The 13286-nt window shown below is 45.4% G+C and overlaps 1 protein-coding gene across 2 annotated transcripts in view; it reads right to left on the bottom strand.

Moving 5' to 3' along the window:
- Nucleotides 1-1731, bottom strand: part of SAMD12 (sterile alpha motif domain containing 12) — a 362311-nt gene extending 360580 nt beyond the window's left edge. For both annotated transcript variants that reach the window (XR_010090690.1, XM_063450273.1), the window contains exon 1: nucleotides 1585-1731. Coding sequence is in view for 1 of the 2 variants with exons in the window: in XM_063450273.1 (XP_063306343.1) it covers nucleotides 1585-1597 (13 nt within the window). In the remaining variant the exon portion in view is untranslated. The remainder of the gene's footprint in view (nucleotides 1-1584) is intronic.
- Between the last annotated feature and the right edge of the window lie 11555 nt (nucleotides 1732-13286).

Here is a 13286-nt window from a genome sequence, read left to right as displayed (position 1 = left end):
AAAGGAAACAGCTCATTAAAATGGTCTGGATGCAGTCTCCTTGTCCCAATTAGTCCTGCAATGTAAATCATTGCCGTTTAAGAGACACTGCAACATTGCAGTACTATGATGAACGATAGTGGCTGTCCACTAGACAGCCACTAGGGGAGCTTCTGGGATTTTAACAGACTTTAGGTCACCTGATGCTAGACATCCACACACTCTGCAAGAAGACATTCAGCGTCAATTAAATCCCCATAGGAAAGCATTTAGTCAATGGGGAGGGCTTACTGCATCAAAAGCCCCTCCGTCCGTCATATGGACATTGGCGCTGGAATTGGGTAAGTGAATAAAAGTTTTTTTTTTTAACCCTTTATCTACCAATGGGGGCAACCAGAGATAACTATAGCGCTAGAAACACAGATTTGTTTTCCTAAGACTGTAGTATCCCTTTAATATTAGTATGAAGGGAAGGTGGGATTGACTAATGTTTAGTACTATTTGTTTCTTGTTTTGATCCTGCAAGACTAATCATGGTGTCATCAAACCCAATCGAAAAGCTGACAGCAATCAACTAATTTTGGTATGAATAAATTAATGATTTTGCTAATAAAATCTATCCCCTGTCCAAAGCATGAAGTGTTCGCCAAAACATTTGGGCGGAGCTGAACGCAAAGTGTTCTATTAAAACAAAGTGACCTAAAGTGCGGCTATCACCATGGAAACAGAACACACATTCTATTGGTAACTCTTCCGCGTTTTGCGTTTTACACCTCTTTTTGGAACAGGTCACTTTGATAACCTCCCAACCCCGTCCCCCACCATTTAATCCCAGCACTCTAGTTATGAATTATATTGATTTGTGTTTTCTTTTATATTGAATTATATTATATTGATGTGTATATATACACTTTATGTTATGCATGCTTCATTACAAGTTAATTTCATACTTGTTTCGGTGCGCAGTTCTACATTGTTTTGACATTATTAAATAGTGAGATCAGTTTACACAGCTTCACCTATGCAGGTACCCTCTATACGTAAACCCACAGTCCTAATTCCCACCTTACCCTAAATGTAAGTCCCTGTTAACCCTACGGTTACACCCTCAATGCAATAAAGACGACATTTAAAATGAGACATGACATTGCCCTCTTATGCAACTCAATTGCAACTGAAATGACGCTCATCGTTTTAAGTAAACCTTGTTGACACATATTTTAAATGACACCACATGAGCAAATATTTAAATCATTTTAAAAAGCTGGCTACATGTATCCTAATGAACAGGCATCTCAGTATACACTATTGCTTGTGTTCACCTCCTTGTATACATTGTAACAATATTACATCATGGCAATGACATCATTCTGCAGAGACTGCTGATTGGCTGCTCTAGAGGCTGTCATCACCAGCTCAAAAATGATGAGAGGGAATAGATTTATTTTGCAGCCAGTGGTGCACGTATGTAGGGGAAAAAATAAAAATGTTGTCCAGTTTCTGTTCCCAAAATATACAATACATGACAGCTCCCACACCAATATATGCATACACAGTTACACACACACACACATTAATTATATCCCCTATACATTGATCTCTCACCTTCTACAGCCATGATTTCAGCATCCACCTGATTTGCACATAGTTAATTCAGAGCTCCCACAATCCTTCTTTACTCCCACTGCCTGTATTTCTGACTTAGAGCTTTCCTTATTCATCTGCAGATAACAGCAACCTGCATGTAGCACGCCTGACATTCTACCGCACAGGCTCATGGGAGGTGTAGTCCTTTCGCTTTAAGGTGAGCCTTAGCTCGTTGTTTATCTTACGCTGGCAGTGCATCAGAAAGGCTGTAGCTTACATGGCATGCGACCAAATGTATAAATATTCTAGCAGATATAGGTTTTTTATAAAGGGCTATTTATCCAGCAAGAGAGATCTTATCACAAAGAACTACATCTCCCAGAATGCTGTGCTCCAGAAGGGAATCAGTGCTTGGAGCTAGAGCATTTTACCAGTAACTTCCTTGTCAAGTGACAGAGAACTGATGGTGCAGGTACTGGGCTGGAAAAACAGGATTTTAATATTTGTCTTGTTTTGTTTCATGCAAAGGAATCTGTGGATTAACTCCACCTGCCAAGCAGAAGAGCACACAGCTTAATTGTTTATTTATTATATTGCAGAATATATATATAATATTTCTATTCATTATTATTTGTTTTAACTTAACTATTTAATATCCAAAATACCTCCCCACAGTGCAAATATAAAACAGTATAAAAATATTGTTGCATCAGCTGAATATTTTAAGTTTGAACTTTGGAAAGCCCTCCTTGGACACTGAAATTCAAGAAATAATGTTTCCACAACTATCCCAGAGTTCCCAGCGTGACATGCAAATGAGCCCAGATAGGCCTTGTGTTTCAGATTTTACCCTGTGTTTCTGCAGGGGCCATTAGCAATGGATGCGGTTTTAAACTCCGCTTTTTTAACCCCTTAAGGACACATGACATGCGTGACATGTCATGATTCCCTTTTATTCCAGAAGTTTGGTCCTCGAGGGGTTAAAGTCATAGCACGGGTTGTTATCCAAAAGCACCAGTGACCACAAATCAGCCATTTACTGTACTGTTTTGGGCTTGTGGGCAGGGCCGGTGCAAGGATTTTTGGCTACACAGGCAGGGATGCATTTTGCACACCCAATCCCAAATGCATCTTCACCTGTATGTCTTATGAATTTCTTACCCCTTTTGTGGTTATTATACCCTCTTTTGTGTATCTTATCCCCCTTTCGTGTCTTACACCTTTGTTTTTCTATCCACCAATTTTCCCCTTTGTGTGTCTAGGGCTGGTGCAAGGATTTTTTGCCGCCCTAGGAGTGGACGATCCGCCCCGGGTGCCATGACCCTGGTCTGAGGGCTAATGGGGGATGTGTGAGCTGCCCCATGGCACCAGGGGTGTCGCACAGCTCACACGCAGAGACCAGAAAGCTGAACTAGCCGCACGGAAGGAAGAAGGGGCGGAGCTGTGGATATTTGGGGGTGGAGCCTATCTGCGAGCAGGGGCAGGGCTTAACATGGTCCATACCCGCTGCTGTTACTGCTGCACATGGAGGTGCAGCAAGAAGAAATTCCTGCTCTTCCACCTAATAGGCTCCAGCCAGCCAGCCATCCAGGGAAGGACTTCAGGCCAGGGAACCCACTCTTCCAGCCCACACTGTCTGTAAGTGAAGATAGTGTGTGTAACTGTCTGCCTGTAACTGTCTGTGTGTCTGTGTAACTCCGTGTGTGTGTGTGTGTGTGTGTAACTGTCTGCCTGTAAGTGTGTGTGTGTGTAACTGTCTGCCTGTAACTGTGTGTGTGTGTAACTGTCTGCCTGTAACTGTGTGTGTGTGTAACTGTCTGTGTGTGGGTGTGGGTGTGTAACTGTCTGTGTGTGTGTGTAACTGCCTGTAACTTTGTGGGTGTGGGTGTGTAACTGTCTGTGTGGGTGTGGGTGTGTAACTGTCTGTGTGGGTGTGTGTGTGTAACTGTCTGCCTGTAACTGTGTGTGTGTGTGTGTGTGTGTGTGTAACTGTCTGCCTATAACGGTGTGGGTGGGTGTAACTGTCTGCCTGTAACTGTGTGTGTGTGTATGTGTGTGTGACTGCATGCCTGTAACTGTGTGTATCTGTCTTACTGTGACTGTGTGTGTGATTGTCTGTGACTGTGTGATGCTGCCTGTAACTGTGTGTGTGTGTGTGTGTGGCTGTAACTATGTGTATGACTGTCTGCCTGTGACCGTGTGTGTGACTGTATATGTGACTGTCTGCCTGTAACAGTGTGAGTGACTGTGTGTTACTGCTTGTAACTGACTGTGTGTGTAACTCTCTACCTGTCACTGTGTGTATGACTGCCTGTCACTATATGTGTGACTGTCTGCTTGTAACTGTGTGTGACTGTCTGTCTGTAACTGTGTGTGAGGGGGTGCAGGGATTTTGTAGAAGGGGGCAGGGGTTTTAAAAAGTTTACAAATTTGTGCAATACATTTAAAAAAATGGAAAAAAAAAGAACACATTTTAAAAATTTAGTAGGTGTTTTTTTTTGGGGGGGGGGAGAGGGGGAAGGGGGTGTCAAACCCAGGACCCACCCCGGGTGCCACATGCTCTAGGTACGCCCCTGCCACCATGTGACATCACAATGTCCCACCCATATTATCTGCCATATGGGCCAACGCCAGTGTGTTCACATTAAAAAGCCTGCAGGGACTCCTGTCCCATAGAGGTCTCCCCTCCTGTCCCATAGAGGTCTCCCCTCCTGTCCCATAGAGGTCTCCCCTCCTGTCCCATAGAGGTCTCCCCTCCTGTCCCATAGAGGTCTCCCCTCCTGTCCCATAGAGGTCTCCCCTCCTGTCCCATAGAGGTCTCCCCTCCTGTCCCATAGAGGTCTCCCCTCCTGTCCCATAGAGGTCTCCCCTCCTGTCCCATAGAGGTCTCCCCTCCTGTCCCATAGAGGTCTCCCCTCCTGTCCCATAGAGGTCTCCCCTCCTGTCCCATAGAGGTCTCCCCTCCCCTCTTGTCCCTCAGTGCTCTCCCTTGCCCCCCTGTCCCTTAGAGCTCTTCCCTCCCCCTCAGTGGTCCTGTCTCTCTCCCTCCCCCTTAGTGGTCCTGTCTCTCTCTCTCTCTCTCTCTCCCCACCTACCCCTTAGTGGTCCTGTCTCTCTCTCTCTCTCTCTCCCCACCTACCCCTTAGTGGTCCTGTCTCTCTCTCTCTCTCTCTCCCCACCTACCCCTTAGTGGTCCTGTCTCTCTTTCTCTCTCTCACCCCACCTCCCCCTTAGTGGTCCTGTCTCTCTCTCTCTCTCACCCCACCTCCCCCTTAGTGGTCCTGTCTCTCTCTTTCTCACCCCACCTCCCCCTTAGTGGTCCTGTCTCTCTCTTTCTCACCCCACCTCCCCCTTAGTGGTCCTGTCTCTCTCTTTCTCACCCCACCTCCCCCTTAGTGGTCCTGTCTCTCTCTCACCCCACTTCCCTTTTAGTGGTCCTGTCTCTCTCCCCCTCTTAGTGGTGCTCCCCACCTCCCCCACCCGTGCCTCCTACCTATCTTTGTAGCGTGGTTAGGTGGCAGGTACAGAAAAAAGATGCTTCTGTACCGCGGTCGGCCACGCTACACTGAGTGACAGGTGGGAGGGAGGGCTGTGCGCTTCGCTCCTGCAGGGTCACTCAAATCTTGTGCTGGCCCTGTGTGTTTCTCTTAAACTACCCCTTGTCTCTTACTTTACCCAGCCCCTCTGTGTGTCTCTTACTCCCTCAAAGCTGTGTGTTTTTTTTTCTTTCCCCAGCTTCTCTGTGTGTCTCTTTCTCGCCCTTCCTAACCCTCTCTGTCTCTTTCTCCCCATGTCCTTTTCTATATCTCTTCCCTCAAACACTTTTGTTTGTCTCTTTGTAACCCCCCAGCCTCTCTGTGTGTCTTATTGCCCCCCAGCCCATCTGTGTGCCTCTTTGCCCCTCAGCCCCTCTTTGTGTCTCTTTGTAACCCCCCAGCACTTCTGTGTGTCTTATTGCCCCCTCTGTGTATCTCTTTGTCCTTCTGTGTTCCAGGACTGGCACGAGGGGAGCATTGTATTCTGTGCCCTTCCATCCTGCTGATCACCTGGACATTGCCATATGGTTGCACTGTCTCTCCTTGTAGGCTTCACCATCATGGCAAAAACATCTTCCATGGAAGTTAATGTTACACTTTCATTTTATGGGTGTTAGTGGGGGTGTGGCCAGGGTCGGGACTGTTATGAAAACTTTTTTTTTTTTTTTACTTACAAATACACATTTATGCAACTAAAATGTAATTTAAAACTTGTAGAAACACAAAAGTCTGTCAAGATGTGACCTGTGCGTGGACAAATGCTATGACATATTTTTTAGCTTTGATGGGCAGTTAATTTCAAGCATGTAGTTTAGCAACCTTTTCAAAAGAATATACTGTTAGAATATACTTTTTAAATTGTCACTATCTGAGACTTCCTGAGCTTCGGGATCCACAGCTTCTGATCTAAAGACCACCCATTATAGGAGCCAAAAGACAAACTGACCCACTATCTACACATAGAAGGGGGATTATAAATGGCGATTCCAACAGGCTCTCGAGGGTACTATCCCAATGTACATAAGCTATAGGACCTGCGAGTCCAACATATGAATACTAATAACGTTATAGTGTGACCTACGCGTCACCGATGTATGCCTTTAGGTTGGTTTTCTCTCTCTCTTTCGTAAACTAGACGTTTTCTAAGTTGAATGGAACCTGCGAGTCCTCACTAATGCTTTTTATAAAATGATGTTGAAAATATATTTTAAAAAAAAATGAGTATGATGGTAAACCACATATGGTGTTCTGCACTATGAAACCTATGTGTCATATAGTCTGGTTTTCATGCCTACTTATGCAAATGTTTTACGTTTTATACAACTCTTTCTATTTTGTCTACAATATCTACATTGTATCCATTCTGTTGTTAGTGTAACTGTAAACTGTGAATTATATATAACCTTCTACTGAACCTCCCAGTCGCAAAAATATAGTTCACATAACTTGAAAAAAAATTACAAATCAGAAACAGGGAAGTGGAATAGGGCCCTTGCATAGCCGCTCCTACATCCTCTTTGAATTAAAGGACCGCTCTAACCTCCATTGCCCCTGCATCTACCTGTACTGAATATAGTGCAGACATATAATTTACAATTCCATCAATCAACATACATTTGTTCAAACCTGGATGTTGTAATGGCACAAGTGAATTTTTTTAGACTTAACCAGACCTAACTATATCGCAAGCTATTCTGATTCCTCTGAGCATCTGCCCATTTACAGATTTCTCATATTCTCCGTTTTTGCCGTTATAGGAGTGGTGAAACAAATTTGAGCCGGTCTTAAGACCATTTGAAGAGCAGTGGTGGGAGAAGCACTGTCATACTTACACAACCATTATTAAGAACAATTTCAGTGACATTTGTATTGATTCAGTTTACATTAGTTTGTATACTGATCAGCCACAATAATAAAACCATCTGCCTAGTTCTGCCCAAACAGCTCTGATGCATAGAGGCATGGCCCCAACAAGATCTCTGAACGTGTCCTGTGCTATCTGGAACCAAGACATTAGCAGCAGATCCTTCAAATCCCACAAGTTGGGAGGTGAAGCTTCGATGGATCGGATCTGTTGTTACAGTACATACCACAGATGCTGAATCAGATTGAAATCTGGGGAATGTGGAGGCCAAGGTAACACCTTAAACTCTTTGTCATGTTCCTCAAACCATTCCTGAACATTTTTTGAATCCGCATTATCCTGCTGAAAAAGCCCACTGCCATCAGGGAACACCATTGCCAGGGAAGAGATGTAAGTGGTCTGCAACAATTTCTAGGTAGGTGGTACGTGTCAAAGTAACATCCACATGAATGCCAGGAACCAAGGTTTCCCTACAGACGATTGCCCAGTGAACAACACTGCCTTCACTGCCTGCCTTCTTACCATCGTGCAGTCTGCTGCCATCTCTTAAACCGGTAAACGATGCACACACATCTGGCCATCCACCAGGCCTAAAATAAAACTTGTCTCATCAGACCAGGCAACTTTTTTCCAATGCTCCATGGCTCAGTTCTGATACTCGTCCCCATTGAGTACACCTTTGGCGGTAAATAGGGGGGTCATCGTGGGCACTCTGCTGCATATGGGGCTGCATAGCAGCAAACTGGACAAACTGTGATGCACAGGGTTTCCTGACACCTTTCTATCATGGACTGCATTAGGTTTTTCAACAATTTGATCTACAGTAGTTCTTCTGTGGGATTTGGACCAGACGGCTAACCTTCACTCCCTGCATGCATCATTGAAGCTTTGGCGCCCATGACTCTGATGCCAGTTAAACAGTTGTTCCTCCTTGCAACACTTTTGATAGATACTAACCACTGCATCCTAGGGGCACCCTACAAGACTTTCTATCATGAAGATGCTCTAACAAAGTTGTCTAGTCGTCACTTTTTGGCCTTTGTCAGTCACTCAGCTCATCTCGCTTGTTTATTTTTCCTGCTTTCAACACATAAAATTAAAAAAACTGACTGTTCTCTTTCTGCCCAATATATCCCACTGTTAGACAGTTGCCATTGAAACAATATAATCCATGTTATTCATTTCACTTGTCAGTGGTTTTAGTGTTGTGGCTGATCAGTATATGTTGCATTGTAAAAAGAAAACTGCTTTAAAAAAAAAAAAAAAACAATAATATTTAGATGTTGCTATTTTAGTAGGGATTAATAAAAATAACATGTAAATTGCTACTGTTAAAAATCCTAACAGAGGGGGGCGGAGCCAGCAGCACAACGAAGCGGTCGCATCTCACCGAGCTCCGACTCCAATTCACCCAAACAGGCCCATAAACAGCAAATTCTACCCACGAACCTCCCCAACATCCCACCCACGGGAGGGCAGCAGAACATGGGCAGAAAATCCAAGAAATCCAGGGCGGATAACAGCCCTCCCGGACGGAACATTGCCGACATGCTGCGGAACACGCAACAGGCCGCATGGTCCAAGATGGCGCTGGAGGAAGATTTAGCCTCGTACTCCTCAGAGGACTTCACATCAGACCTGATGGAGGGAGCGTCCTTCAGACCGTCGACTAAACAAAACACGGTGACCAGCTCACCCGGAGACCCGGTCACTGCAAGCCAGCTTAGAGAAATGCTAGCCGACCTACGCAAGGACCTATCCGCAGATATGGCCTATTACAAAACAGCCATAGAAGGGGCCCAGTCGAAGATTACCCAACTAGAGGCCTGTACGAGCACCCAGGACACCAGGTTAACAGTAGTAGAGCAACAAGTGGCTGACTTAGCACGGCAGCAGCAGACCACAGCAGATCGCCTTGACACACTGGAGGATCAAAGGCGACGACATAACCTGAAAATCAGGGGAATACCTGACTCGGTGAGCCTTACTGAAACGCCCCACTATATTAGACGCCTACTAGGCGCCCTGCTCCCTCCAAAACAGGCGAAATCCCTGAGGCTGGACGGGATGTTTAGGCTACCGAAGCCGACCCGGGCCCCACTGACCGCATCCGCAGACCTTATTATACGTTTCCAGAGCGTGTCGGACAAAGCGGCTCTCCAGGCCACGCTGAGAGACAAAACACCCCTATCGTTTGAAGGTAGCCAACTAACCTTCTTTCAGGACATCACCAGGAGCACGCTTGTCTGGCGAAAATCTCTACAGCCATTACTGCAACTCCTCCGTACAAGAAACCTGCCCTACCGCTGGGGAACCCCGCGAGCAGTACTACTCACCCTCAACGAGACCTCACATAGAGCGCAGAGCTTCCAGGAATTGGAAGCACTTCTACAGTCCGCGGGTATACTCCAGGCTGCACCCACGAGAGGATCAGGACTGTCCACGATCAACCCAGCCACCGTACGTGAATTCACCCCGAGAACACCTCTGGGACCGACACAGTCCGACCCGCCGACTTGAGACGCCTGAGACCATAGACCTTCAAGTGACATTTCCCACTCTTCACCAGCGACACTCAAGTTTTTTACGGTTATCCACAGTTCCGAACCCCCACGACCGGGACTAGCACACAACACAGGTACCGGCTGTGGACGGCAAGACAACCTACCGCAGCTTTGTTATCCAGGCTGCAAATACCTTGCCACCGGAGTACACAGTTCCGAACTTACCATACTAACATCGCCGCTCCATATCATCGTGCCTGAGGCGGTTTAAAATTTTGCTCCAGCCTCTTTTACTACCCCTTGGACAGGATATCTAATCCTTGCTTTGCTCATGGACCACAGCAGAAGTACCAGGACTTACCGGACACGAAGCTGTCCCTTCCCCTGAAACGACTCGTAAATATGATATGTGACTATATTACACTATGCCGCGTATGACACTACTTGTAACATAGGTTTATGTTGGGTTTGTTATATATTATAGATCAGCACTCACACTCACAGCTACAAATCAGATTGTGCCAGAAGTACACTAATAGCCATCGACGCTATATATATCTTCCCACACCCTACTCGCAGTGTGAGCTGGCAAAATCTTAAATAACATGCAGGGCAGTATAGTCACCACCTGATAGAGGAGACTCGAGCATTCCAACATGGGCATACTAAATTGTAAGAATACTGCGGCCCACTGCAGCCTCCCAAACAGGCTACCGCTCCCCAGCAACAATCCACGAGCATACACATTTTGCCTACATAGTCAGCACCCTAGCCTAACTGCAGCAGACTGTGGACATCCGTGTTCACCTACTTACAGTAACATTGTTACACGTAAACCTTATCACTGTCCTCTTGTTTAAATGTTCTCACTGTTTATCCTATCAGAGGACTATTTGAATTATACAAAATGTGCATGGTCGCAGGCCGCTGTTTACTTAGCAGATTACTTAGCTTATCCTCAGACAAGCTACTGCTGCATGTGTCATTACTAAGTATGTGCGCCTATAATGCCTTCACAGCTTACACCCTAGCCTAACTGACCCGAAAGGTGGATAACCAAGATAATTCACCTACACTAGCACTGCTAAATGTCAAATGTATAATTGTTATTTTATTCTAACTCATTGCATTAATATTTTATTTTATATAAATGCCCTCTATGTTTAGCCTATCGGATAACTAATAGAACTGTATTTCATTTTGTATGCTTTTATGCCACGGCTCACTGTAAGTATATCCCCAGGCATGCTGACGCTGCCAAGTCACTACTATATTAATACATCTTTGATGCCTACGCAGTACACATCCTAGCCTGGCAGCTCCAGCTTGTGGACATCCATGCTAACCTACCTATCCTGACGCAGTTAAACGTTAATTTTATCTTTAACATTTGGTTTAAATGTTTCTACTGTCTAGCCTACCAGATGAATATTTAGAATTATATAAAAATGTGCAAGAATCCATACCACTGATTACTGTTAGTTTATTCCCAAACCAGCTATTGTGGAGTATGTCAATACTTTGTATAAAATGCACAACAAAAATAAAGAATAAAAAAAAAAAAAAATCCTAACAGAAAATAGTTTTTAATGATTTTGTAGAACTCGAAAACAAGATGAGGAAGAAAAGTGGTTAAGTTTAGTGCAGGAATGGAAGAGAACCATCCGAGAAGGGCAAATATTCCTCCCGATCTAGTATGATGTGTCGCACTGGAGAAGAAATAGGAGGATGATGATGATATAAAGGCAACAGGTGAATTTATGAAGATCATCTATGTTTCTGTTGTGACCATGAAAGCTACGTGATGTTTAAGGAAATAGATCCGCATTAAGATTTGATGCACACATATCTAGCATTTTAGCATCTGAGGGGCAGTTAATGTGATCGGTTTATTGTTTTACTGCTATCTGCTGTGGCCTGATATGAAGTTCAGTTGTCTTGAGACAGGAGGAAAATGAATGCAAAAAAGAAATTCAGTTAGTCCTAGAGTAACACAGAAGAGAAAATAGTCACTATAGTTTAAACGTACTGTAAACGATAGGGAGCCTTGAATGCTGTAATTAGCCACACGTTACACTCTTATTGCTCTATTTGTTCCTGTTTAGGAAGGTGACCAGGAGGTATATCTGAGAGGACCCTTTATGCTCGAAACATTTATACTGTACATTGTAACGAACTCCTTGTTGTTCAAATACTCCATTCGTTCGTATACTCCCAAAATGCTAGAGGCTCAAGTGATTATAGCCCGTTTGCATGGTACGCTGATTCGTACTCTCCCAAAATTCTAAGGTCGGTGGAAAAAAAGCAATCTGTTCGCTTTTTGCATACCCAAACATCAGTCAAGACTTGATGAAGGGTACAACTGTAATGTTTTATTCCAGCCAAATGGCCCACTTATATACACAGACCCCCAGCATGGTGTCTCAAGCAAAAACATAGTAAAACACCCCCCAAACACTCCCACAACACGCCCTGGAGTCTCTGTGTCTGGGAGATAATTTAGTGTACTTTGCTTAAACTAATTATCTCCCAGGCACTAGAGTTACAAAGTATAAAATATATAAAATACACATAATCTATATCTGTACCCCCACAACAATTATATCCCTAGATAGCCTGGATCTGAGCGCCCAAGTTGTCCAAATAGATCACACGAACATAGCCGAATCGCCACCGGGGTAAGGTTTTTACCGAGCACACACCTGGCGTCTGCCCAAATTTGTTCCAGAGAAATAGTGGTAGCAGTCCGTCGATTTCGGGAGTTCAGAACCGAACAAAATGTCGAATGGGTCCCCCTGGCTCATAGGTAGCGATTGTTGACTTAGTTTGTGCAAACAATCCTACCGAAAAGCGCTCTCCTGTCTTGTCGGGAAAAGAAGCAGGCGTTTGTGTAAAATCACTGGTGTTCGTGTGTTCAACTTCTAGTTCCAGACACTCGATGACCAAGTCCCACTGCCTGCGTTCGTGCGACAAGATGGCCACCGTTTTCTCCAGCACATGTTGTTCGACTATACAAACAGGGAGAGCACTTAAGTCCAGGGCCAGACTGGCCCACCGGGATACCGGGAAATTTCATACGTGATCAGGCTCCTGTAATCCCGGCCGGCCATGTGCAAGCTCAGGGCCCCATGGGAGCAGGGGGAGCCAGGCGGCCGGCACAGCTCGCACATGGCCGGCCGGGATTATAAAAAAAAATATTGCAGCGGGGGCGGAGCTTAGCGTGCGGCGGGAGCCCTGGCAACTGCAGCATGGGAAGCAGGAAGGAGTCCCTGCTTCCCAAACATCCAGTCTCAAGGAGCTCCAAGGGATGTGGAGGTAAGAAGCAGGTCTGTGTGTGAGTGTGTGACTGCCTGTGAGTGTGTGTGACTGTGTGTGTGTGTGTGACTGTGTGTGTGACTGTCCGCCCGAGTTTGTGTGTGTGTGCGACTGTCTGCCTGTGTGTGTGTGTGTGTGTGTGTGTGTGTCTGTGACTGTCTGCCTGTGTGTGGTTGTCTGCCTCTGTGTGTGTGTGTGTGTGTGTGTGTGTGTGTGACTGTCTGCCTCTGTGTGTGTGGATGTCTTTGTGTGTGTACATCTGCTAGTGAATGAGTGAGCTTTTGTGTGTGTGTTTGTGCGCGCGCATCTGCTAGTGAGGGAGCTTCTGTGTGTGTTGCCCTGCTAGTGAGTTTGTGTGTGTGTGTGTGCCTGCTAGTGAGTGAGCTTGTATGTGTGTCAGTGAGCTTGTCTGTATAGAGCATGGGTGTGTCTAAGCCTGTCTGTGGTGAGCATGTGTGTGCAGTGAGCATGTCTGTAGTAAGCATGTGTGCGATCGTGAGC

The sequence above is a fragment of the Pelobates fuscus genome, chromosome 4 (genome assembly GCF_036172605.1).
Source record: "Pelobates fuscus isolate aPelFus1 chromosome 4, aPelFus1.pri, whole genome shotgun sequence".
NCBI classification, from domain to species: domain Eukaryota; kingdom Metazoa; phylum Chordata; class Amphibia; order Anura; family Pelobatidae; genus Pelobates; species Pelobates fuscus.
Note: the sequence above shows the minus strand (reverse complement) of the source record. Positions and strands in the feature narration are given on the sequence as shown.